Here is a 24883-nt window from a genome sequence, read left to right on the forward strand (position 1 = left end):
GCATAGATCGCTCTTTGCTACTAGTGAAATCGTTCCATGCCAGATCGATTCGTCCGTCTGTTCGGTTAAATTCATTGTTTCACTCATTTGTAGCTTGTCACTATTTTTTTTCTTTTTTCTTTTTTTTTTTTTGTTAGAAAGATTTTTATTTTTAATTATTTACATACGTATATTTTTTTTCTCTCTTCATGTTCATAATTTATATTCACTTCCCAATCATCGAAACGATCAACGATAGAGCCGAGCATCAGGGATTTCGCAAGAACCGATCATAACGAAATTGTGGGAGTTGTACCAAAAGGAGACGATGAAGATATAAACAGAGTTGATTCGATACCTAGCAAATGTCGCGCCGACGACACAATTCGTTGTAGAGATGGAAGTCGTTCTATCTGCTCTGTACAGCAATGTGACGGCGTGAAAGATTGTGACGATGGTGATGATGAAGATGGTTGTCCCCATCCAGGTACAGATGTTGTCTCCCGATTACATAGATGCTTACTCATAACGGCAGTACTTTTACGTAGACTAACTGTACCACCACAAGTATCAAATGTTCCTTATCTTGATAATTCTCATTGTCCTTTTGCGCGCAAAAAGAATTCACAGCTCGTACGTTCGTAAGGAGTAAGAAATCGATCGATTTTACAGGTTGCAGCCCAGGAGAATTCGCCTGCGACGTGTCTAGGTGTATCTTGGACTCGCAGCGATGCAATTTCGTCCAAGATTGCGACGACGGAAGCGATGAACACGACTGCAACTATCCTGGTAAGTCGCTCTTTATTTTCTAGCAACTAATAACGATAATAATCCAGCTTTTTCTACTTCGTTGTTATTTTATAAATAGAGATTTCCAAGTTGTATCAATCGACTGTTACTTGAATTTAGAAAACCATGAGAATTCCATTGAAAAAATGTCCATTTGCCAGCTGCGAAAAAATGTAGAAATCTACTTTTTATCTTCTTACCGACCTCGTAACTTACCCTCGAAGATTTCGTTACCGATCGATCTCTGCTTTTACCGACGAGTCGCGTGACTATCGCGGACCTTGGGTCTGCTTTGCCGACATATCGGATCGATGACTCCCGAATTCCGACCTTACGTCAAGCTGATCATTCTCAACATCTTTGTTTCCGCTTGACGACCACAAACTAATTATAAGTAACACTGTCACCGGCTCGTCAAAGGCTTAGAGACGGAAGAGCGTCGAAGACGAGCGAGAACGTGACGATTTTCGCCGTGAAAAGAGGGTCAGGTGGGAACCGACCAGGATGTACCTACTGAATATTCAAAACTCGAGAGCTTTTGCTCTTCCGTTCTGTTTTACCGCGCTTTTTTCATCGTCGAGAGGCGGATGATTATGGCCAACGGCCACGGAAGTCGGTCACGTGATGCTGGAACCTCGGATCGCGAATTTTTTATCAGCATAACCTATTATCGAGTCGATAATTGGTATTAACGGTTCCAGATCGGATAGGTCAATAAGATCAAGCTGGCCATTTTTATAGTATTACGACGTGTTAAATTTGTCTACTGTTTCTTCGTTAACAAGCAAAAAGACAAGAATGCCACCGTACTATACCGAAGACATTAATTCGTGTGATGCAACGTATGCGTCAGTAGTATGCGCCATAAGCTTGACGAATATGTTAAATTAATTCGTTAAGCCTATCGAGAAGTCTCCTGATAAAAAGGAGGAATGCGAAGGACACCGACAAGACACAACAATTACGCTAACTTATTTCAGTCTGTGGATTAGTCCTCGAGACTGCACCTAGTCTCCTACTGTTGTAGCGTTTAACGGCTGCAGATTAGGCGAAACTACGAATCCCGCGAGTGCCAATTCTCAGTTACAAGTAGGCAAGTAGGGGAAGGCCAGGTCTTCTCAAGTTTCTCGATCAGAGTTGCGGCTAATGGAGAGTGCGTCAGCTATGCGAGGTCTAGAAACGTAACAAAGGATATTAAATTCCCTGTTTGAACTAGAAATACAGGAGCTGCGTGGAAGTGGGCCAAACCACGACAGAACAATGAGTCGAAAGTTAATCTTCGAAAGTCGATCGCCGATGAAATTCGTTTTGCACATCTTGAAGTCGACGTTTTTCTGGCTTGCAGAAGGTCGAACAGAGACAGACAGAGGCATTCGTTATAAATATCCGGAGACACGCAGACCGCTGCTTTTACCTGCTTCCAGTAATCGCGATGTGCATGCTTAATCAATATTCAAGTATTCAACCGTTAGGGGACCATCGACCTTATCCCCTCATTACTAGCGATGGGTATTCGAATCCATTGGATCGCGATCTTCCGAGTAAAATTGTCCTCTAGGTGTCTCTCGATATATCGCGATGTCTTAAAGAAGATCTTCACATTCGGCAAGTGGGACCTTTTTTCATCGATGAACGATCGATTGGATTGTTCGAAATGTCCAAGTACTGTGTTACGATACGGTATAATTAAACCTACATCTTGTACAATCACGGTGACATTAGACGGAGTAACCAGTGTCAGCGGCAGGATCATCGATCCATCTACGATATCCCCAAAGATCGTTTCTCTTCGTCGAATCTGGCACACGTTACGTCTAAAAATTTGAGAATTCTCTTGGAAGCAAGAACAGACATCGGATGGTACCAAAGGAGTATCCCTCGAGGAGAATTGTTCTATCTTCAACACTTGGAAACATCATCGTTTTAGCAAACTATGTTCCTAACAGGAAGCCAGGAATATCATCACTGTACAACTGATAGCACCAAGGAGCATTTCTTGATGCATCTGTTCCATCTCCAACGATAGTTCTCATCAAACCGACGACACATTACGCTACAAGCTTATAGAATCTTCTTAAAACCTGCACGACCATCGACCACGTCGATGATACTGACGCTGCCAAAGGAACTAAAGTTGTTAATGCTACTTGCACGATCTCTCACTGTCCATTCCATATCTCACAGTATCCCAAACATAGCGTGTCGCTAACGCCGCAGCAAAGAGACGTTCCATCGCGTCTTTCGCATAGTTTGGCGAGACGATTGTTTCCTACCAAATACGAGACACATTGTGGTTACAAAGCGAGAGTTAGGAGAACCATCATCGTGCGGCGTTCCTTCTGAAACTAGAAAGGTCCATCTATAGCTATACCGACAACTAGTAAACTAAATCGAAACAGCTCTTGATCAGAGTGGCATCCGTGTTGAGGCCATCGCTACCGATGACCCTCGTGCTCGCCCTCCCGCCTCCGTTGATCCTGCACGGTGGATAGGAATGCGCATAACCACTTTCGTGTCCCCCGTTTGCTTCCGCGATATGCCAGCTCGGACGGGGACAATTATGAGTCTTGGTGAGCAGGACGAAGCGAACGTTGCTGGAAGTCGGGAAACGAGGCTTTGGTATGGTTGGCAGGTCGGCAGGGAGGAGGATGGGGAGTTGTACGTTAGGCTGGTAGGTGGAACGACAGCACGCTAGGCACCGCCACGACAAACGTCAACCCCTGCTGTCCCGGCACATTATTCAGGTGCGTCCTCTCGACCTGGTATACGCGGTGTGCAAAAAAACACGTGGGCATCGTTGCGATGATGGCAATCGCTGCATCATCCTTGGTTGGATGAATTTGTAAGCAGTCATTCGCTTGCTCCGCTTCTCATCATGCAATCGATAATGAGCGCGGTAACTTTGCACAGTGGCTTGGAGTGACAGTTCTGGGATATTTATCGAGGTTACGGGGATGGGTGTCACCTGGTGACACCGAGTTTAGACGTCCTTGTTGCATGGATAGAATTTGCGGTGCTAGGTTTTCGGTACAAGCATCCACCTTTTCCACCTACATCGGTCTAGGTAGTTTAACGATCCCTCGCTTTCCGCGCAATCCTCCTTTTTCTGACCTTGAAGATTCCTTTAGTGCGATTAAAGTAGGACAGCATGGTGACACGCGTGAATTTTCTATGGAAGCTTCTCTGGGGTTGTCAACTGCAAGCCTCCGCTTATTAGGATCAGCCCTTGGAATATAGAAATCTCAAGTGATAATTCTTTCATGATTTCTTGTCTGCGTTCCATATAGACGAGCTTAATCAGCATACGCTCGTGTTATCCTTAGAATGGAGCAAGAACTTTAGACTTTTCACAAGAACTTAGAGTGCAGCTTTCCCAGAACTGTGCACGATGTCAGTATGTATCTACATATCTATGGGATGGGTAGAAGCTTAGTGCGTTCAACCGACACTGCTAAATGAAATAAGAGTAACATCTTTGCACGTCAGAAAATAATTCAGATAAAGGTAGCTTTTCTTCCGGATCAGACGTAGCAACAATGAACTGTTTGAGTCGCAAGCAGCTCGATCGCGTTGTTTAGATTTTGTGTCGAAAGGTCCCAGCACATTTGAACGCTACGGACGACCGACGGTATTTTCTATTTCATTGTTATCTTCTCAATAATTTTTCTTGAACAAAACTTGAAATATTTATGTATATAATAATATAGATGTACAAGAAATATAACAACAAATAACAAATATGACGAGCGCTATTGCGCCGCTTGTTTCTCTTCGCAATCGATTAAGACGAACGTTCAGGATTTTTCGATCCTGTTTTTTCAAAGACCCCTGACACTCAAACGGATATTCTGCCTGACGCTGGAGTTTTTCCTCGCTCTTCAGTCTTCTTAGCAACTGCTGCTAGCTCGTTGTGTATCTGGAAAATTCGGAGAACTAACAAGTGTCGCATGTCGACTTTTAGCGCGATCGATATTTATAGCAGAATTCTTGTTCTCGACTCAACAGTTGTGTCTAACGTGACTCAAGAACTGAAAAAGAAAGAAAGCAGCAAATGATTGAAAATTTCTAAATATTCTATAGAGACTGGCTCCGTTACATTTATTGTTGGAACAGTAAATTCTCAGAATCGAATTTCAAGGATGTTGTCTTAATTTGCACGCAAGTTACACCGCGTACGCAGATTTTCCAATAAAATACGATTCGTGTTATATCTGGAACGGGGCCAGCGTCAATATGATTGAATTTCAATTTCTCGAAGGCCAGCTCAACAAACTTGAGTACCAATTACGCTACAACAGCGAGCAGTTGTTTCATCCTAAATACTTTCTGACAGATAACATTTTCTAACAAAGAACCAAACGTTTTACGTGCACGATTTTTTGACCACCCTGTGGAAACGTTCACCGCGTGGTCGAACGTTCGTGTGCCTATTTCAGTAAAATAATAAATACCAAAGGAATCGTTTAAACTAGTGTTGAATTTCGACCACGAAGTCGTTCGTTGGACGTCTAACCTTGAACTCTTTTAATAGTCAAACAATAGTTCAAACATTTTTTTTTTTTCTTGACTATTTGTTTAAATTTTTACAAAATGTCCAGAAGGACATTTGGTAAAATATTATAGCTTAAAGAATAAAAATATAGCATGTGGATGGTTACCCCCAGCGGGGTTCCATCTTAATAGTTCAAACATGTGCAATTCCTTTGCTACATTTCAAAGATATTGATAATAGTAATTTCTTTCGCCTACAGATCAATCTGTTTTATGTTGAAAGATACATCTTTTGAATTTACAATTACTCGATGATTTGTCCTGTAAATCGCGCGGTAGTCTCGTTGAGATCGTGAAGATTAATTAATTAAATTAAATTAATCGTTCGTTGATCGATAACAGTAAAATCGTTGAAGATATCTTTTTACGACGAAGAGAACCCACGAACTTGTTGCCGAGAATATCGTTGAATAAAGAGAGGTTATTTATTTAGATGTTTTGTCGAACGTATTATAAATTTCTGCGAAGAAAAGGGAAGAAATGTTTCAATACAAAATTCACAGTAATTTGGTAAATAGGAACGCGTTTCTAAAATTCGTATTGAAAAAGACGGTTGGTACGTCAGCTGCCGTTACGAGCGCAAAGAATTAATCAAAATTATTTTTCGAATCTCGAATTCTGCTCGTATGTCTACTTTATGGTAATAATTGTTCATTGGATAAATTTGACCGGTCCAAGTATTTTTATTCTCTGGGTTAACGTTGCGTTATCCCTGTTTGAACAAGATCCTTTGCAGGACCGAAGGTTTTTTTATTCGCCGGCGAACGAAAGAGGACGGTTTATTGACAAAATAAGCATATGCAAATGTGTCGTGAATGTTCGGGCAGCGTGATTTGTCTGAAAACTTCCTGCGCCCGAGTCGTTCGTTCTGCCTATAAATCACGTCACGAATTTCAACCGCATCGCGTGATCATTGATCGATAAATTAACGAGCCACTTAGCTTTCGCGAAAAATTTGAATGTCTCCTGTTTTCTTTCGCTCCCCTGTCTTCTTGTTGCACAGACAAACATCGCTACCACCGATCTCGTCCTAGTTTTCAGAAACGAAAGCATATTTTACCAACATCCAAGCCCAATCGAAGTTTCGTTTCTGTATCTTTCGTTCCCTTCGCATTTCCAAAATTTTCGTTTAATCCGAATCAAACGTAGATCCGTTGCAAACACAAATTGCTATATTTTGAAACAAACGAAATTTATATCTGTTTTCATGCTTGACGCCAGCCTGACCCAATTGTGCTCTTAGGTAACTAGTCGTTCGGTAGCTTTAAGTAAACCTGGCGATGAGTTTTGCTCATTCATGAGTCACTGCAACGAATTCTTCCAGAATTTCAGGCTCCAGGCTTCGCAAAGTCAGTCACTATGGACTACGTGTTCACTTTCTGTAACAATCGCGCTTGTACCATGTTGTACGATCCTTCTCGAAGATGGACCTGATTTTATCTCTAAATATCACGTGGAAGATTTTTGTAAATCCGTAGATTTTCTGGATTTTTATGTTTACAAAATATAAAAAGAATATAGGGACTTTTGCCGATTTCCGAACCTAACCTAAACCTCACCTACAGATATTCGTCGTATACTGTAGTGTCATATTTAAAAAAGAAGCATGGGAATTGTAATCGATTTTCAAATCAAAATTAAGCAAAATCCAACTTACGATTAGTCTAAATGTAGCTCACAGATGTTTCGTATAAACCTACATTCGACAGAAAAAAGAGAAATAGGTTTATAGGGGATTTTTATTAATTCCCTAAACTAATCCAGGTCTAACGCAGACCTGTGTCACGTGTGTCTTACTATATCTAACAAAATTCTAGGGATTTTCCTTCGTTTTCAGACCTAACTCAAGTCTTCTTTGACTTAACCTAATACTCGAAAAAAAAGAGACGTTTCCATGAATTGTTATGTATTCGACATTCGAGATTCATCTTGATTCTAAAATTTCTGATGGCTTTGGCGATTTCTAACAGTGGATATTTTTGCCGCATATATCGGCAAGGATCAACGAGTTGAGTAAGGGATAATTAGCCCGCCGTGTGTTATTGCCTGATAAGGGACCTGGCAGCTACTAAATAATTCCCGACCTGTGGACTTCGACGTGCCACGAAATTTCGTGGACGGTGTAAGTTTCCGCGCGAGCGAGCCTCGTGTGCGCCTTGAGCTCATTTCATAAATAATCAAGACCAAAGATAATGGCCTGACCACCGAGGCCTCGATCCGGCCAGATAACCACCTAACGTTATCAAATTGCGACATAACATAAGTAGATATTGATAAATTGCCGATATTATAATCAACGATTTCCTCTCTACGCAAATATTTCACGCGATAAGCCATTCTAAAATGTATATTTTATTTCCATAGCAATTAGAGTCCATCTTGAAAAGTCTTCATGGTCTTCTCCATGTTGTCATCGTTGACTTTCTATTGACTCTGTTATTGAGTTTCGCGTTTGTAAGTTTGCATAAATCGATCGATCGTGTACTTACTCTTTAGAAAATTCTTTTTACTTATTTAATAACTCAGGATTCTTGGAAATGATTCAGTGAATATATTTCCCAGACAAATTTCCCATTTAAACATTTACGATCATTATGTAGCTGGCTTGCATACGTTTTCCAGTGTGTAATATATTTTTCCTAACACCTTAACACTCCGAAGATTAACATTATTTAATTTATTAATTATTTAATAATTAATATTAACATTACATCTTGGCACAATGAACCTACCTCAAAGACAAACTGAAATATTTCTAATAATTTATGTTGTCAGATGTCGTAAATTCTTCAACACGTATTTACGAAATTTTCTCTAGCCTTTCTTCGTAAATTTGCTTTTTAAACAATTCTTCGTACGTTCTTTATTCGTAAAGATTCTCTGCGAAATTCTCCCCACTCGATATTTACAAAACTCTCCCTACTCTTACTTAATTATTTTCTAATATCCACAAAATTGATCTTCCTCCTCTTACCTCTGTTTTTTACACTATTTACAAGATTTGCCCCTTACGCTTCTTGTTTCATACATTTTTACAATTATTCCTACCTGTCTGGTTTTCAGCGTTTACTGGACCATTTAAAAAAAAAACTGGTCGCACGTCCTTTGTCTTTGACCTTAGCAAAATTCTCCACCACCCCCGTTTTCGATATTTACGAAACTCTTCCTACCCTCGCTCAACTAATTTTTATTATCTTCCAAATTTCTTCTACGCCTCTTACCGCTAACTTTCGCGAAATTCCTCCTTAATTTTGGACATTTACAAAATTTGCCCGCCACGCCTCGTACTTTTAACTTCTATAAAATCCGCAACATCTGCAAACTTTGCCCTACACCCGTTTGTTTAAAATTTCCCCCACACCCCTTTGTATAAAATTTGCCTTCCATCCCTCTTGCTCTCAACTTCCCTAAAATTCCTCGTAACCTCTTCATCCTCGAAGTACCAGTGTATCCTGCAAGATGATTTTCAGAAGCTGTACCAAGTACGGATCAGCCAGAAGCGCGTCTAACGGCGGGAAATCGGCTGCCTCCGCCGTGAATATTCCTTGCCAGCCGTGGATTAAACGAACGATTCGAGGTCGCGCAGCCGCGTCGCGCCAGGGCGGATCGTAATTCTGGCGGTCGCGTTCGTATTGTCGTAAATTACAAAAAAGCCAGGGAATTGTTACCACGAAATAACCGCCCGCCCGACCAACCACCTCCACCACCACCACCAACACCAACACCAACACCAACACCACCGTTTCATCCCCGTCGTCGTCGTCGTCATCGTCATCGTCGTCGTCGTCGTCGTCGTCGTCGCGTGGTCGTTGTTGCCTACCCCATCGCGACATTTCGACGTATGTACGTGTACCCAGTGCACGTAGAGAGTTGGGAAACGCGGGATGGTTCACGAGGGGGTGGCTGTGGGAGGACGAGGGTGGTTCGTTACACAGTGTGAACCCCTTAAGTGTGGCAACAGCCAGGGTAACGCCTACCAATCTGCCGTTTGTCCCCCGGACCAAGCTACACCGACCCTCCACCGCGCCCAGCTTAATTCTCCCCGGCCGAGAAATGAAGCTTAAAGCCGAAAATGAATTCTAAAAAGCGCGGCTGATGAAAGCGTGGTTGGTTGGTTGGCTGGTTTGCCGGGGGTGGCCACCGTCGATGGGGGATTGCCTGGCTGTCGTAAATCTGGTTGAAGCGTCGCGGATGGATTATAATTTCGACGTGACCGAACTCGCGATAAATCCGACGCTTCTCTGTTTTTTTTTTCTTTTTTGGTTTTTGTTTTTGTTCCTTTTTTTTTTGTTTTTCGAGGGGGCGGTTGCTCTTTGTTTTTTCGAGAGTTCTCGGGAATCAGAGATTTTGGGAATTGCGAAGGGTAGGCGAGGGAGGAGGATTTTTCTTTTTAACGTTGGTTGGTTGGGTGTTTGGTCGAGGATGCTTGGAATTTTTAGGGAAGTCGTTGGAGACGAGGAATTCGACGTGCAAGTGGCCACAGCCAACGAAAGAGTTTGCTCCTTTTTTAACCTGGCTGTTCCCTTCGGGTTGGTGTGACCCACAAATGGGTTTGTTGGAACAAACATTAGCAAGGTATTTGGTTTTAGTGTTATGTAGTTTTTACTACCTTTTGTGTATTCCACGCTTTTTTATCGATGATTGCAGAAGATTTTTGAAGAGTTGCAAACGTAAAGAAGAAAGGGAGGTTAGAAGAAGAGAATTAATCGAAGCAGTTTAAGATTCAACGTTTTTTAATCGATTGTAGGATAAAATATGCATTTTTGGATCTTATTAAGTACTTGAAGAATGTCGGTTATTATATTACATTCTACTTATTGTAATTTTCTCTTCTTTTCTATCTAAATTCTTCTCTTATTCTGCTTCCATTTAGAATAAATTATTATATTTTTAATAAAATTCCATACACCAGAAAAAGACATACTTTCGAGGGACGTGTATTTTACACGTTAGGCAACTGACATCGAAATAAAAAATCAAGAAAAATGAACTCGCCATATTTTTCCTCTGTGCTCTCCGATTTTCAATTTTTCGTTGATCGACCCGTGAAACAGTGCAACGTCTTCCACGTGTCCTGACCATATCGTCCTGCAATTCTTTCTACTTTTCTCTCCTACCATTTCTTTATCATCGAATATCGAATTGTTTCTCCCGCGGGAAATATTTGAGAAAAATCTAAATGTCGAAAATTGCTACGACAGCTGTCTTCGTTTGCGAGATAAGGCATTTTGTATGCAACAATTCGATAGTTGACCGAGCATTAATCGTCACAGGTGATTCACGACTGCACGTAAGGATGATGAAGAGTGCTTGAGTCAAGTTCGAAACATCGATCCGTGGCCCTATTTTCACTCGCGTTCGGGCTTTAACGATGAATGATCATCCAGCGTTCCTCCACAAAAACCAACCCAACCTCTGCAATCCGTTGAAATTCTACAAATATATGTCCGAAAGTTGCATTTTTCGCTAACCACAAGGCCTATGGTTCGTTGCAGTAACCTCTGTCTGAATTTACTCCTGGTTGGCAACTAAGTGATTGCGGATTTTGTCATTAGGTGGTAATGACAAAATCCGCAATCACTCAGTTGCCAAGCCGATATTCAGCGACGGATTTCACACGGAACTCGAACGAATGATACTTGGAATAATTTGTATGACGCAGTGGAAAATGCACGACTGCGTTAATTAACATCGAAGACGTTCATCGTCGAAGACCAAGAACAATTAGATCGTGAACTTTTATGCAAATTTGTATTTTGCTGGAAGCTGCTATAATTGTAAAGCCAATTAGACGTGTGGGATCTAAGTCGAAATTTATTAAATTCGCCGAACGTTGCAATAGCTACTATACTTTGAATATCATATTATATTTTTGCACGTTATACGCAGTACGTTTGTTGCAATTTTCATTTTCCTGCAAACAGCTCCATATTTACCATAAGGCGCGCTGCGCGCAAGCTGCCTCCTCGCTCTCTGTGAGGCCACATTTTAAAACTTAATTAGGCGCTTAGGGCTTCCTAATTATCAATTAATCTAATTCCTTCGAATTTCACGTTCTTTCCAACGACTCTTCGATAAAAGTGTATATATGTAAAAGTATGTACTTGAGGGAAATCTGACCAGCTACGAGCTTCATCGTGAATTTTCCCTCGAATCTCTTCGAGCTTCGTGCAACTGAAACGCCTGGAACAAAATTCCTCGAGGACTCTAATACGCGTTTCTTCGTTATCCTTCGGAAAATCGTGGAAAGTGGTTGATTTGCGAATTTCGAAGGCTGCACGTTCCTTCGAAGAAGTCGACGGAAGCGCAAAGTATCCCCCAAGCACGCGTTAATCCGTCTGACAAAAAGATAATTCGAGGCTGGTTACACCGTGTCGAGGAAGTTGAAAAAGTCCATTAGTATGAAAATGCGAGGTAAGGCCGCGTTCGAATAAATGCCACGGCTAGGTTTCCACGGGTGCAACAGCTTTTTCCTTGGGTTTCCACGGCCGTCATATCGCCGGCACGAACCGTGATTTCTCAACTTATTTTATTTAAACTTTTATAATCCGCGAACGAAACGTGTTTTCTTATGTTCGTTTCGTTCACAGGCTGCCCCACGGCGGATGGTTTATGTCGCTGGAAATTGGATCAGCCTGTAGGATAATCTCGTTTGGCTGGTGTTAATTAGAATTCTGATCTGGGGACATTTTCGCATGGAACGACGGAGAATTAAATAGACCGGTCAGTTATCTTTTGTACTGTCGTTTATTTATACAGTGCACCTTAAATTTTACCCTGCCAACCCCTCTATATTCTGCTCATGGATACTGTTCAAGGTTGTTAAAAAAGTTAAATTCCTTTCGAAAGAATTAAAAGAATTAAAATATACCGCTGTTTCGTTGTTCGAGTGTTAAGTCGATCGGTTAGTAATTAGTATAGTATTGTCATAATGTTAACATCGATGGAAAAATTCAAGAGCGATAGACTCAAAGTTTCGTCGTATTAGTTCTTCTTTTTATTTATCGAATTAATTTGTGGAATTCTTCAGGGCGATTAGATGGGTATTTCGGTATTTCTCAGATTCGATCAATCTCTCAGTTATTTATTATCCAGTTCAAAGATATTTTACTCCAACAAGAATATACGTAACCTGGAAAATGTGTGGAGTGTTGTTAAAAGATGTCTGTACGATGCACGAGATCGAATTGTATCCAACGTAGAAACATTTTGCTTGAACAACGATGTAGCTTAGCAGACACGACGCATTGTCAAAGACTAAATCTCTAGGTGTGCAAGATCTCTAGATCTAAAACTCCGATTTTCTAGAACTTGTAACGTTCTAAAATTCCTTCCCATTGTAGAGTATTCCAGCTAATAATAGCATACAGAGTGCTAGAACGAATTATGGCTAATCGACTAGCAAGAAATTCAAGAAATATTCGCTTCAAAGGGAACGTTAGAATTATATAGACTAGTAGTTTATTACGATATTGTAAACGCTTCACTTTTTTTTAAGTTTCTCTACGATTGTGAGACTTAGCACTCTTTCATAGACGCAAATTGTGAAAAACAGAATTCGATAGTATAAATCGATCGGAAGATATTAAAAGAAGTTGCGAAAGAAAATGTTCTATTAATCACGCGAGAAGTCTACCGACAGTAAGACTGATGCACGAATAAAAAGATTTATAAAAAGAGTTGTACCAAATCTTTGTCTAACCAAACAAAAAAAAAAAAAAAAAAAAAAAAAAAAGAAAAAGGAAAAATGTTTAAACTACCACATTGTCAGAACGTTCATAAATATTTTCCTCGATTCATCCTCACTACAGGGCGCCAATTGATCGTCGTTAGACCGCGGATTCTCGCATATTTACGGGGAATTTGAAAATACAAGATTGCACAGAATGCACGTAATACGACAAAATGTATGAAACGTTCAAAGTACTATACTTTCTATAATACCCGACAGGTAAAATAATCTTCTACCAAGGTTCTACATTTTCAATTTTAATCTCGAAGATGTGAATTTGCATAAAAATGCGCAGTCTAATTATCATCAAAGATCATTAAACGGCGATAAAGACATGTAGCGATTCGATGGTTTTCAATTTGCGAGGTTTGGCGGCTTTCTCCTGGTGCTGTGCGCATGCGCGCCGCTATAGACGCGCATGCGTGTCGTCAGAGGCGCGCGGAATACGGCGCCGCTGCGCTGATCGCGCGGCAGAGCCGCCGCGGCTGCGACGCCTTGCACGCGTCGTTCGACAGTCGTTCGTTCGAAACGGCGCGGGCCGGTTCGTTCGCTCTTTCGAGATATTAGCGGCCACGCTCTCGACACTTTCGATCGGTAAACCGTGGATCTCCATCATCGGAGACGCCTGGCTGACGATCCTCGAGCTGAATTCTGCTCTATGAATCGAGTTGCTCAAGTTGTTGAAATTCCGCCATCATCGAGGCGTTCTGTTAGTTCATTAAAAGTGAACAAAGCCCGCAATTCTATTATATCGACGACATTTGAAAATCCGTGAGATAAGAGAAGAAGCATTGGAAAATTGTTCATTGAAAATTTCGATAGTTAGAATTTCAAATCGTTGGATGATATTTTTGCTTGCTTTACGTTCCACGGAATTTTAAAAAATCGCTCGCTTTTATCGTTCGTAAATATGAATTCTCCTCTAGCAACAGAATTCCTCGAGTTCTTGAAATTTTCATATCTCCGAGGAATTTCAAAGTTGATTAAAAGTTAGCAGAACTCTCGATTTGTTGCGTTTACGGCATTTTACAATTCGCGAGGAGAGAGGAAGGTCGAAATTGTTCCAGATTAGTTCGAACATTCGGATAGATTAGGATTTGGAAAGTTCAGCGTTCGAATTTACAGGATCGGATATCGTACTTTTAGAATTGCAGCTTTAATTAGATAGGAGCGTCTTAGGTGTTTCTCGACAATGTTTTTGCTGCGAGAATATGTGTATGCGGAATATGAAAAAGATACCAATTCCTCCTGACGATTTTTCTCGCTTATGGTCCTGTTCGAAACCGGTGTCGCGTTACGAGTTCCGCGGGGGCGGCGTAGAAAGAAAGTCACTCGCAATCTTCTAAAGCACCGAACGATCACGAAACCGAGGCAAATCCTTCCGCTGTCCACAAATTCACGCTCGTTCGTCGAACAAGCTGCTTACGGTCCTGTAAATGCCACGTAGATCATTCGACGAATCTGTGCTCTATGCAGCTGCAAAAATTCGAATTCCTGTCTTTTTCTTTTTTCGAGGATATTTCTCTGGACAAAATTTCATAGAACTTTTGCTAAAAGATGCAACGTGATTGCGTGGCTTTGAGAAAATTTTCAAGAACAGACGAACAACGAGAATTTCAATGTTTTATGTTCGTATTCTATGGAAATTCCGAGGGCGAACCACAATAACAAAACACTTTTCTAACTGTTTTATCGATTCTTCCCAACATTTATATTGTTTTTTTTCAATTCTCTGACAAAGACAATCGAAGAACATTCGAATTCTCGTAAATTTTTCAAAAAATTCCAAGTGAGGATTCGTGCGTTACGACGATTCTGAAAGACCGCAAGAGTTTCTAATATTTTTCTAAACAAACCGCACGATTAATCTGAGAAACATTTATTAGCAACATCTTACTAATCTGCTGCTGCATTTTTTTTTCAATTTTGTCTCAATATTTTAGACATTTTAATCTACGTCTCTTCCGTGTCTATGTCTAAACCGCTTCTCCTTTCTCCGCGGAAAATATTTCACTACCCTGGCCAGTCCCTCGCGCCATTTTTTCCAATCTACCAGAGGAATCCTATATGCAGAAAGAATGGCAGGAAACAGCATCTTCCCTCGTTCAAAAAATTTAAGCCGAAGATTTCGCGCCTGTATCGTGCAAAAATTTCGCAAGCTCACAAACTTCCCAACCACCTTCCATCTCTCCGTTGAAACATTTTCCCCTTTTTCACCCCGTCCCTTTCCTAAAGAAACACCAACCATATCGCCCAATCCTTTCAGCGTTTTTCCTCGGCATCTCAAAAAAGCCAAAAAAAAAAAAAAAAAAAGGAGTAAAGATGACAGAAAACCGCGATTTTGCCAGCTTCTTGTGAAAATTCGGAAGATTCCGCGCTTACGTTGTAGATATATCGAAGGAGATATCGAAAAGGCGTGGGCCCGCCTTTGGTCGCCGCGACGCCAGCGTCGACGTTGGTTGCAGCGACGAAAAAAATGAAAAAAAAAAAAAAAAAAATGCAAAGTAGCTTAGTGCCTCCCACGCTTCCCTTGTTGACAGCGGAGGTGGGGTGGCCTGTTGTTGGTTCGGTTCATGGCGACTAGTAGTTTGCCAGTCTGTCAGCTTCGGCCAACGCGGCGTCTGCACGGAGAACCGCGCGTATTTCTCTGCTTCTTGGTCGCGACTCGCATCCGCAGGTAAAAAGAACCTATCGCGACCATCGATATTACCATCGATATCATCGGTTCATTTTCTTCGATCTCCTTCGCACCTCGGAAATTTCGCTCGAGGATCGACCCCACAGACACCTTGTTCGAGGATTCCGCGATCAAAGACGATGCGGTATCATCTTTCCGTTGAGTGGACTGTGTCGGGAAATTTTGCTGGGAAATTTTCGGAATTCCAAGAGTTTGGAACGTTTGAAAAGTTTGAGTCTGGTGCAGTGTCGCACGTTCGCTGATATTTCGCATCGTTCGTATTTAGCCGCGTTACCGAGCTTCGCGATCTTCCAGGGCATCGATCTTCGCCAAGTTTTCGCTGTTGTGAATTTCAATCGTCGTTGACGCGTGATCGTCGCGTTCCTCCGTAAGTAAAGTAACGTAAAATCCATGGAACGTGTTGAACGAACCTGTACAAATCTCCAGCATTCTTCAAGTTTCAATTTAAACGAACATTTCACAGCTTCTATGGATCTTTCCGTTGTATCTGTTACCGGTTTCAGAGTTTTTTTTAAACGTAGTTCGACTTGTCGTAAATTCCTCGATCAATCGATATCGATCGTAAGGAAAGAAGTCTTCGTTCTTCCATCTCCTTGTTTTCTAATTATGCAATTTTTAATCGTCGCTATCTGCACATTTGTCGTCTTGTAAATGATAATTCTCGTATATTTTTCGTCTCGTATATTTCGAAAGCTTCGTCGATGACGGAATCACGAAATTAAATTATTCAGCCGTCGCTGGACCGCGGATTTTTTGGCGTCTATTGAAATTTTAAAGCCGTAAAAACATTCGAAATGCATGTGTTATACGAAAACACGGTGCCTGCCGCAAGTGTTCCGACGTTTCGTGCGACGTTTCCTGTCCGATCGAAATCGAGTGCCTTCCACCGTTTTTATTTGGTTAATTGCTTCCTTTTAATTACAATTTGTTAATTCGTTCGTGCCGTTCGTGTCTTGCACGATATAAATATACAACATAAAGCAAAGTAAAGTTTGTTAGAATATTTCGATAAAAATAATCTCGTATCTTATAAGAGATACAAATAAGAAACGTGTAAACGCTTATGGCTGGCAAGGTGTACGAAATATAGAAAATACGCAAAATATGTAACACAGTCGATAGGAAAAAAGAGAATCTTCGCGTAGAATCTGAAAAACTTGTAGTACCGTAATGGCGTCTACGAAGAGAGTAATTTGCGTAAAAATCCTTAGTCCACTGGTTTGTCGTGGAAAAGAGTTGGGACGATCGACCGACAGCAACCGTGGCGACGTTACGTTAAAAACGACGATCTCACGGAAACATCGAGCTTGCTCGTCTTCTGTCGTCGATTCAGTCAAATTCCCGCAGTTATTTCCACCTTGCTGCGTGCTCCCGTCACACAAAGCTCCGACTCAAAGCTCCTCTTCTTCGAATTCTCCTCTTTGTCTGGTAACCGGTGGCAGCGACGGCCGAGAGAACGTGAAAAAAGGACGAAGGAAAATGGGAAAAAGACGCGGTGGGTGGGAGGAGCAGTGGACGTGTTTTTAAATTGGACGTGGAAAAGCGAGAGGGATCGATAGGGTGAGGGTGAAAAATAGGGGCGGCGAGACGCGGGACGGCTGTGTGTTGAGCCGGGGGTTGGTGTGTGCATCAAACGCGGTCGCGGCTTTCAGAAAATAATTAAAAATAATTGAAAAACACAGCGTGTCGCCGCGCCACCGCAAGACCATTGTGTCTTGCTCGCTGCACAATTTCCTTGCCTTTCCGCCGCGTACCGTCGCGTGCTTTCCTTTCTTCCGTCGCCCCCCTCTGCTCTGGTAATCCCGCGAAAACAAAAACCGAATTGTCGGCCGGTCAGAGGCTGCAAGGAAGCTCGTGCAACTAACGACAGCCTTGTGTGACTCCTCGCTTCTTTCACGCTCGCTCTCGGTGGTGCTTTCTGCTCGCAATTCACGCCCAACGGCTGATTAATCGCAGATCGACGCACAGGGCCGGTCTTCGTCCAGAGCTTCTGCTCTTCGGCTACTTGGCGATCTTCGCCCTAAAGCTTCTTCCCACGCGTCTTTCTTTCACGTTCTGTCGCCACCGCCAACCGCCAAGAGATTCCACGATCCCCTAAGATCCCACCACGAGATAGACACAGTGCTGCGTTTTCCATTTGGAAAACACAGAGGACAGAACTCTGTGAGGGATTTTTCATCACTCGGACGCGAGGTCCAGCGACGATTTTATCGGAGATTCTAAGGAACAGTCGATCGTCTTATTATCATCTTTGCGTAGAATAGTCGAGAATAGCCTGTGTCTAGCGGTGTTTTCTCTTTTGTATCTTCCGCTTAGGCTACGTTGCGTTATAGGACAGCGTGTTCGAAAGGTGTACAGACGTTGCATGATCGCGGCGAGACATTTCGCTCAGGTACGATACTCGGAAATAAAGTACTTTGTTTTGCACTTTGTATTTTATGCGATAACGACCATTGATCTATTTGATATTCGTTTCTTATGCGGTTATATTAGCTTGGAAACTAAGTGATTGCGGATTTTGTCATTAGATGGTATCGACAAAATCCGCAACCACTTAGTTGCCAACACAATATATCAAGTCGTCCGGAAGAGTTTCTTTCGTTTTATAAGGAAACAATGGATTCACAACATTTTATATTATTTTATCGAATTGCGTACGATCCGTTTTGTTTTATCATGATAAAGATCATAACGTTCGACTGATTAGGTTTCATGTTTGTATAAAGATGCGTCGTTGTAAAAGACGTGTCTGTAAAAGAAAGTCGCTTTTCCGATAACCTAATATGAATACAAATTTAGTTGACTTATTTAATGAATACAAATTTTCTTCACTTATTTAAACCGAAATTAGCGCCACCTGCGACCTATACTAATCGAGGATTAGGAATCCAGTAAGAATTGTATCGAAGTGTCTGAAGAGTTGAGGGGTTATGTTCTTTTTTCAAAGGAAAGGAAGTTGGGAAAGAAAAAGCGTGTTAGCGACTAGCGTATTAGCCCTAGGTTCGATAGTTGATGAGACATTTTGTCTCGTTTATTGAAAATTTTCTTCGCCTGGTGCAAAGTCTTCGCAGATATTGAATTCCCAATTTGTTGTTAAACGAACAAAATTCTCGATAAACGATGTAAAACGTCTCGTTAAACGTGAAATTTATTATCTACTAATACGCCAGTCGATACATTGTTCTTTGCAACTCCAGTTCTTGCCAACTTTTATCCGCAGTTGAACCTTGCAAACGTCCTTATCTGTACAGCGAACGGTCGTATTATCTTAAACCGTGAAAAAAATCATGCAACTTTTGTATGTGACAGGTTCTCGTGTAATTTCTTCCAATCAATTCCTCGGTCGTTATCAATGTAAAAATTGATATAAAAATATCAAACGTTTAATTACGTTGTCTAGGCGAAAGTAGGCTGAAACATTGTCGCGATAATTAAGATGTCGCCTTTAAGCTAAAATTCCATCATAGCGAAAGGGTTAATAAAAGTTTCATCGAATCGAACATGTACGAAGGACGTTTTTTGTTTATTCTGTCTGCGATTTATTAATCAAGCTCTTGACCCCATAAGATTTTCAACGTCTTAGAATTTCATTTATATCGCCGAAAAAATACACCGGACGTTATTCAATCTGTGTTGTAATGGCGGTAGCGTTCTTTGGCTAAATTTGTCATAGCGAAAGGGTCGATAGAAAGCTCATCAACGTCAGACCATAGCCAGACGGGGAACAATATCCGTTACTCGATGATTGATTAATCAGAAAATTACAATTTTGACTCTACCAAATTGTATTCGTCCAGTGCAAGAAAAAGTGCAGGTTATTTCCAAGTTGTAGCGTTTGTAGGGCAGTTGCTCTGTAGCGAACGATTATTAACAGATTCTGCTAGTGACTTATCGAACACCAGCCACTTGAAACGAAACGTCTAACACGATCCAAAGATCTAAACGAAACCAGACAGACACTCTAAATACCAGATCCTTCGGAACCCTGGAACCTCGAAGAAGGTGTCGTCCAGGCTCAATCCTTGAGAGAACTGATCGGTTAATCGGGAAAATTGAATTCAGTTGATGAAATCATCCCGCCCTGTGCCCTGTGCGAAGAGAGCCAATCGAGGGAAGAACGGAGGAAAATCGGTTGAAGATCGTCCGCGGCAAATGAGACGCTAGTAAACGATAGTGGAGAGTGAAATGGGACTTCCGGCGAGGAGATTTCTCGTGATTCTTTTGCTCTTGCTGGCGCTGGCACGGTCGAACCTCGGCCAGAGGCAGAGGAGACCTTATCATCCATGGAACAGAGGTAACTACCACGAATCTTTGCTGATTTATGCACCTGTTGAACCTAACCTCACTCTGTATCACGATCTCTTACCGACGAATCTAGGTATTTGCGTTGAATTCCTGTTTAAATAGCGAAATCAATGTTACCAATGGAATAAAAGATTTTCAACCAGAGGAATATCGATAAATAGACAGCGGATTTTCGTGTAAATTCATATGTTTGAGGATATAATTAAGAAAACAAAAGTAGGACTTTTGTGGGAAATTACTTTACCGACTAGATATTACAGGAAACATTACGCTCAGAATATTGTATATATTTGTCTCATATTATGCGCGGTCTCAAATGTTGTACGAACGCACAAAAATCCGCAGTCTGTCGATAAGTCAGGTTTTCATCTTTTGTTTAGAAATTGCATACTTGTATGGGGAATTTATATTTCTGTAATTAATACATTTTACGAAAAAGTGGAAAATTGTAGCTGGAAATTTGTTTCCGCAGAATTTGATTATCGTCTTCAGGGTATCTTAATATACGTTTCGAATAAAAAATATTCGAGTTTGTCGGATTCATTTTGTTAGAATCTAATCGTCTATTAAATTCATGAAAAGTATTTTGTAAAACTCGATATTAGTAAATCGTCGAAGAGAATACTTTCTTCAGAGTCCTCTTCTTTTTCTAGTAGAAAATATTCGTTCGAGTGAAAAATATTCGATTTCGTCATATTTATTTGTAAATCGTTCATTAAATGCTCGAAAGGAGAATTTTAAGCTGTATAGTGAAGGGAATTGCTATTAATGTATTCGACTGCATTATAATATAATATTATAAGGAATGTTGAAGAAAGGATTATATTGAAATATGATTGATATAAATAAATTACGAATCGGTAATCGATAAGTCAATCGAAGTTTAACGCTAATGAAGATAAATTTAAATATTGGTCACGCCACATAATACCGAATTATAAATCAAATTGAATCAGTAATGTTCTAATTAATATAGAAAGTTTCAATAATATAGCTACAATTATATCGTCCAAATTCCACTCCATCTTACGTATTATGCATGTGTCCTTTATTTGACAATTTTGTTTGCATAATGTGAAACAGTTTTACGCGCATAAATATCAGCTGTCTATCGATGAGGAGGATCATTCGATGTGATATTTTTATGTTGCATAGTAAATGTGAAAACCGGTTGGATCCGACCTGAAATGAATTTTCAATGGAATCTGGTTGAACGATGGAAAAAAACTGTTGTCGGATTTGGTTGTTCCAACGTCAGGGTTAGCTCCAGAGCGAAAATCTCACTTACGTTCGTTCTCGAAATCGTATCGTGCGCCTCCTCGCATTATGCATTAATGAAGAGCACTCGAAGGCGTCGTCGGTATCGATTGCGCGGCCGTTTGTTCCCTAACGCGACGAAAAATCGCGTGAAACGTTTCCACGAAGGGTTGCACCAGGTATTTTATCTCGCCAACCTAACACAATTCGATTAAATTCTATTCAAAATGAATTTACAACGCAGATATAACTCTGACAGACCTTCAGATTTAGTGTGGAGTGAAATTCAGGCGACTTAAAACTGAAGATAAAATTAACCGGATGGATGTCAGATTAAATTGGAATTCATAGTTGTTGTGTCTATCGCAGCTTATTCCAGGCATAGCTCGAACCTGAGATTTACGATATATCAAACCTGAGTTAAACATAGCGTATTTGAAATTGTTGCCTACGACAAATCGAATCGACTTAGCCCACCCATAAATAGCATTCGATCCACGTGAAACTAATTTAAAGGTAACCTAGACCTTAAACTTAGCGTACAGCTTAACCCAGTTTAGGCGATCGTTGTATCAACACGACGCTTCGTTTGCCATATTCTTTTCGATCGACCTACATTATCGAATCTACGTCTTGACCTTGCGACTCTGCAAAGGAATTCCAAAAACTTTGCCCGATATCTTCCTCGTCGCACTCCGCAGCCGGATTCTAGAAATTGTAAAAGATATCGAGAAACCGAGGTATTTTTAACAATACGACTTGGTAAATTAAATTACGAGTTAAGTTGAGTCAAACGAACGCTTACCCGAACCACGAATTAAATCGAAAGAAAAATCGAAGCTCGAACCTCTATCTCGAAGGAAGATTCGCTCGAAATTGCGTTAACTTGCGTTACAAAAGGGGACAAAGGGCTGGCGGAGAATCGCGCGAAACTTAATAGAAATATCTCTGTTGCTCGCTGAAAAGGGGGTTCATTATGTGAAAATGACGACATACACGAAAAGAGCGGGTAGCGGGCGTCTTTGATTAATATAAGGCTCAAAGCGAACGGAAGGCAGATGATGATGATTTCTACGACTTTTATAAGCCACCGGAGATTCGCACTTGTCATCGACAAAGCGTCCACTGTTTAGCGTCGTTCACCCTGACGATAGATTTTTCTCTACCCGCCAACTGCCCCCCACTCTTCGCCCATCCGCCCTATCGGTGTTCTTCTTTCCACTAGCATCCCCACCACTTGTGCCGCGCTCCAACGTACTCACGTTTAATTGCATGATGCTAGGGGCCGCGATGTATTTTCAGGGTAAACCCTACGCTGTTGCTCTTGCTAAAAAATACGACAGCGAGAGAAAAGGACGAGGCTGTGGGTTAAACGCATGGATGGTAGAACAAGGGAGAGAGAAAGGCATAGGGAGGAAGCAGAGGGAAAGAAAAGAGTCCTTTTACGAGCTGGCTGCGTGGCGGCCCGTGAATATCATTTTCGGGATGAAACAATCGCGCATACCGTTTCTTGCCGCGTACAGGGCGTATGTACAGTTGCGTCTCTTTTCAGCCAGTGCACACACTCGCCCTCTGTACACTTCGTCTCGTACTAGCTGGTCGATCGTCCACGGCATAAATTATCGTTAGGTGAAAAGGATTCGCAACCGCGCCGCTGTTCCTAGATGAGCAACCGAATTTTCATGCTGTCTTCTTTGGCGTTTTTACGTTGCTCCGCGCGGCGGAGGCTGTCTAAAGTAACTGGCGGCTTTTGCCCCCATTCGCGGATGTCAGGGCAGCTTAATTCCGGAGGAAACGGGACAGAGTTAGGTTAACAGGCAGTCGATTGATTATGGTGGTACAGTTATTATGTAGTTATGTAGTTTAAGCGTGATATGTAATTGCGTGGTCAGGTTAAAATAGGGAAAAGCGATTTGCAATGGATTGTACGATAAAAATTTTAGGAAAAGAGTGAATTAAGAGTTGCGCGTAGAGTGGCTCGCGAATATTTGGACATCGTGGTGTGCCAGACGTTATTGTTACGCAGGTATGTTTGCTTATAACAGTCAAGTAGCTGACTATGTTTTAATGCGTTAAAGTAGATATCGTAGTTGGTAGAAATTAATTAGTAAGTAACAAGGTTGGAAATTCTTGGAAATTCGGATACAGTATTTTAATCTATCGGCTGTTTTTTCTTATTGTCCTTTTTCTAAGAGATTTCTTAATCGTATTATTATCTATGCTAATCTATTCGCTATCTGAGACCGTATAAGGTTATGGTTACAGCAGATGTGTATTCCGATGAATGACATTCTGAACAATGACTCATTTAAACGTCGTAAGCTGTATGCTCATAAGAATCGATTGCATCTACGAAAAGTAGTAAAGTCGTATATTAACTCTGGCTATTCTGATTTTAGTTTTGTCTTAGAGGTAACAAGTCAATTAAACACTGCGACATCGTGCGACAAGTCAATGACACGTCGTAGCGGATTACCTTTTGTCTTTCCTTTTTTTTTTTTTTTTCTTTGATCTCTGGATCCTTTTTATGTTCAACACAACCTAATCCTCATCCAGCGGAGTAGCTCTAAAACGTTCATCGTGCGAAAGATAATGTTTACACTAATTTGTATTACTGTGAAGATGGCGTGAATTGCTGCTTGTGACATGAATGATTAGATCACGTACGATCTCCATCGTGGCGGTTTTTCAGTGAAGAATAGATTGGATAATTGTTCTTTGCATGCATCACATAAACCGTATATTTTATGTTAACGACTTCGGATGAATATGTATTACGATTCTGAAATCGGGAGGAAGAATTAACGTTTTACTCTTTGAAATGTCGATACAAGATAAAAGAGAGCAAATTGAATTATTCTCTACTTTTAATACGAAACGAAGTAAAATTTACGTCATAGGAGGGAACCGTAACGTTGTAACTTTAAATCTACGTTTCACGCGAGCTACGTCGAAGTGCTTCATGAAAAATAATTCTGTCAAGATCGAGAATAACGATCACGGCCGCGAATGAAGTTACATGACAATCGTAATTGTGATTCTGCGAGCACTGTGATAAATGATTGTTAGTGCTCGTGCATACCGTCTCTTCTACATATCCGTACGAATATGATAAGGTATCTTTCACTCACTCTAAAGACAACACATCTCGAATTGCCGAGATTGTTTAGCTGTTGGCTCTCGCTGCTCTCACGCCATCTTATCTGGCGTCAGAATTTCGCGACTGCTTATCACGGCGAGTTATTGTACTATTACAATATTATACTATTATGCCATTATACTATTACCATGACTGGTGGTTGGTAAGTCAGTGTTGATAAAATAGGCGTAATTAATACCAGTAACCAAAAACCTATCGATAGGATCTCGATTATCCTAAATAACGTGACCGCGGGCTTATCTCGGATATAATTCGAAAATTCGGATAATACGGAAACAATTTTATTATATTTTGGTAAATCAATAAAACGATAATACGATAAAACGATAGAAAATATTTTGACAATGTTAAATTGTACACTCATTTAGGTTTCTTAATTATTTAATCGGTCAAAAGTTCGATCAACAGCTCC

At 41.0% G+C, this 24883-nt stretch overlaps 1 protein-coding gene across 25 annotated transcripts in view; it reads left to right on the top strand.

Annotated features, from left to right (window-relative positions):
- Positions 1-24883, top strand: part of Trol (terribly reduced optic lobes) — a 188264-nt gene that overhangs the window by 74835 nt on the left and 88546 nt on the right. For 20 of the 25 annotated variants that reach the window (XM_072018746.1, XM_072018726.1, XM_072018733.1 and 17 more), the window contains exons 8-9: positions 239-466; positions 652-768. In XM_072018746.1, the coding sequence (XP_071874847.1) occupies positions 239-466; positions 652-768 (345 nt within the window). Of the gene's footprint in view, positions 1-238; positions 467-651; positions 769-15617; positions 15729-19811; positions 20044-24883 lie in introns of those variants that run through there. The other 5 variants (XM_072018734.1, XM_072018735.1, XM_072018737.1 and 2 more) reach the window with 2 other exon arrangements.

Source organism: Bombus fervidus, chromosome 15, assembly GCF_041682495.2.
Source record: "Bombus fervidus isolate BK054 chromosome 15, iyBomFerv1, whole genome shotgun sequence".
Classification (NCBI taxonomy): Eukaryota; Metazoa; Arthropoda; class Insecta; order Hymenoptera; family Apidae; genus Bombus; species Bombus fervidus.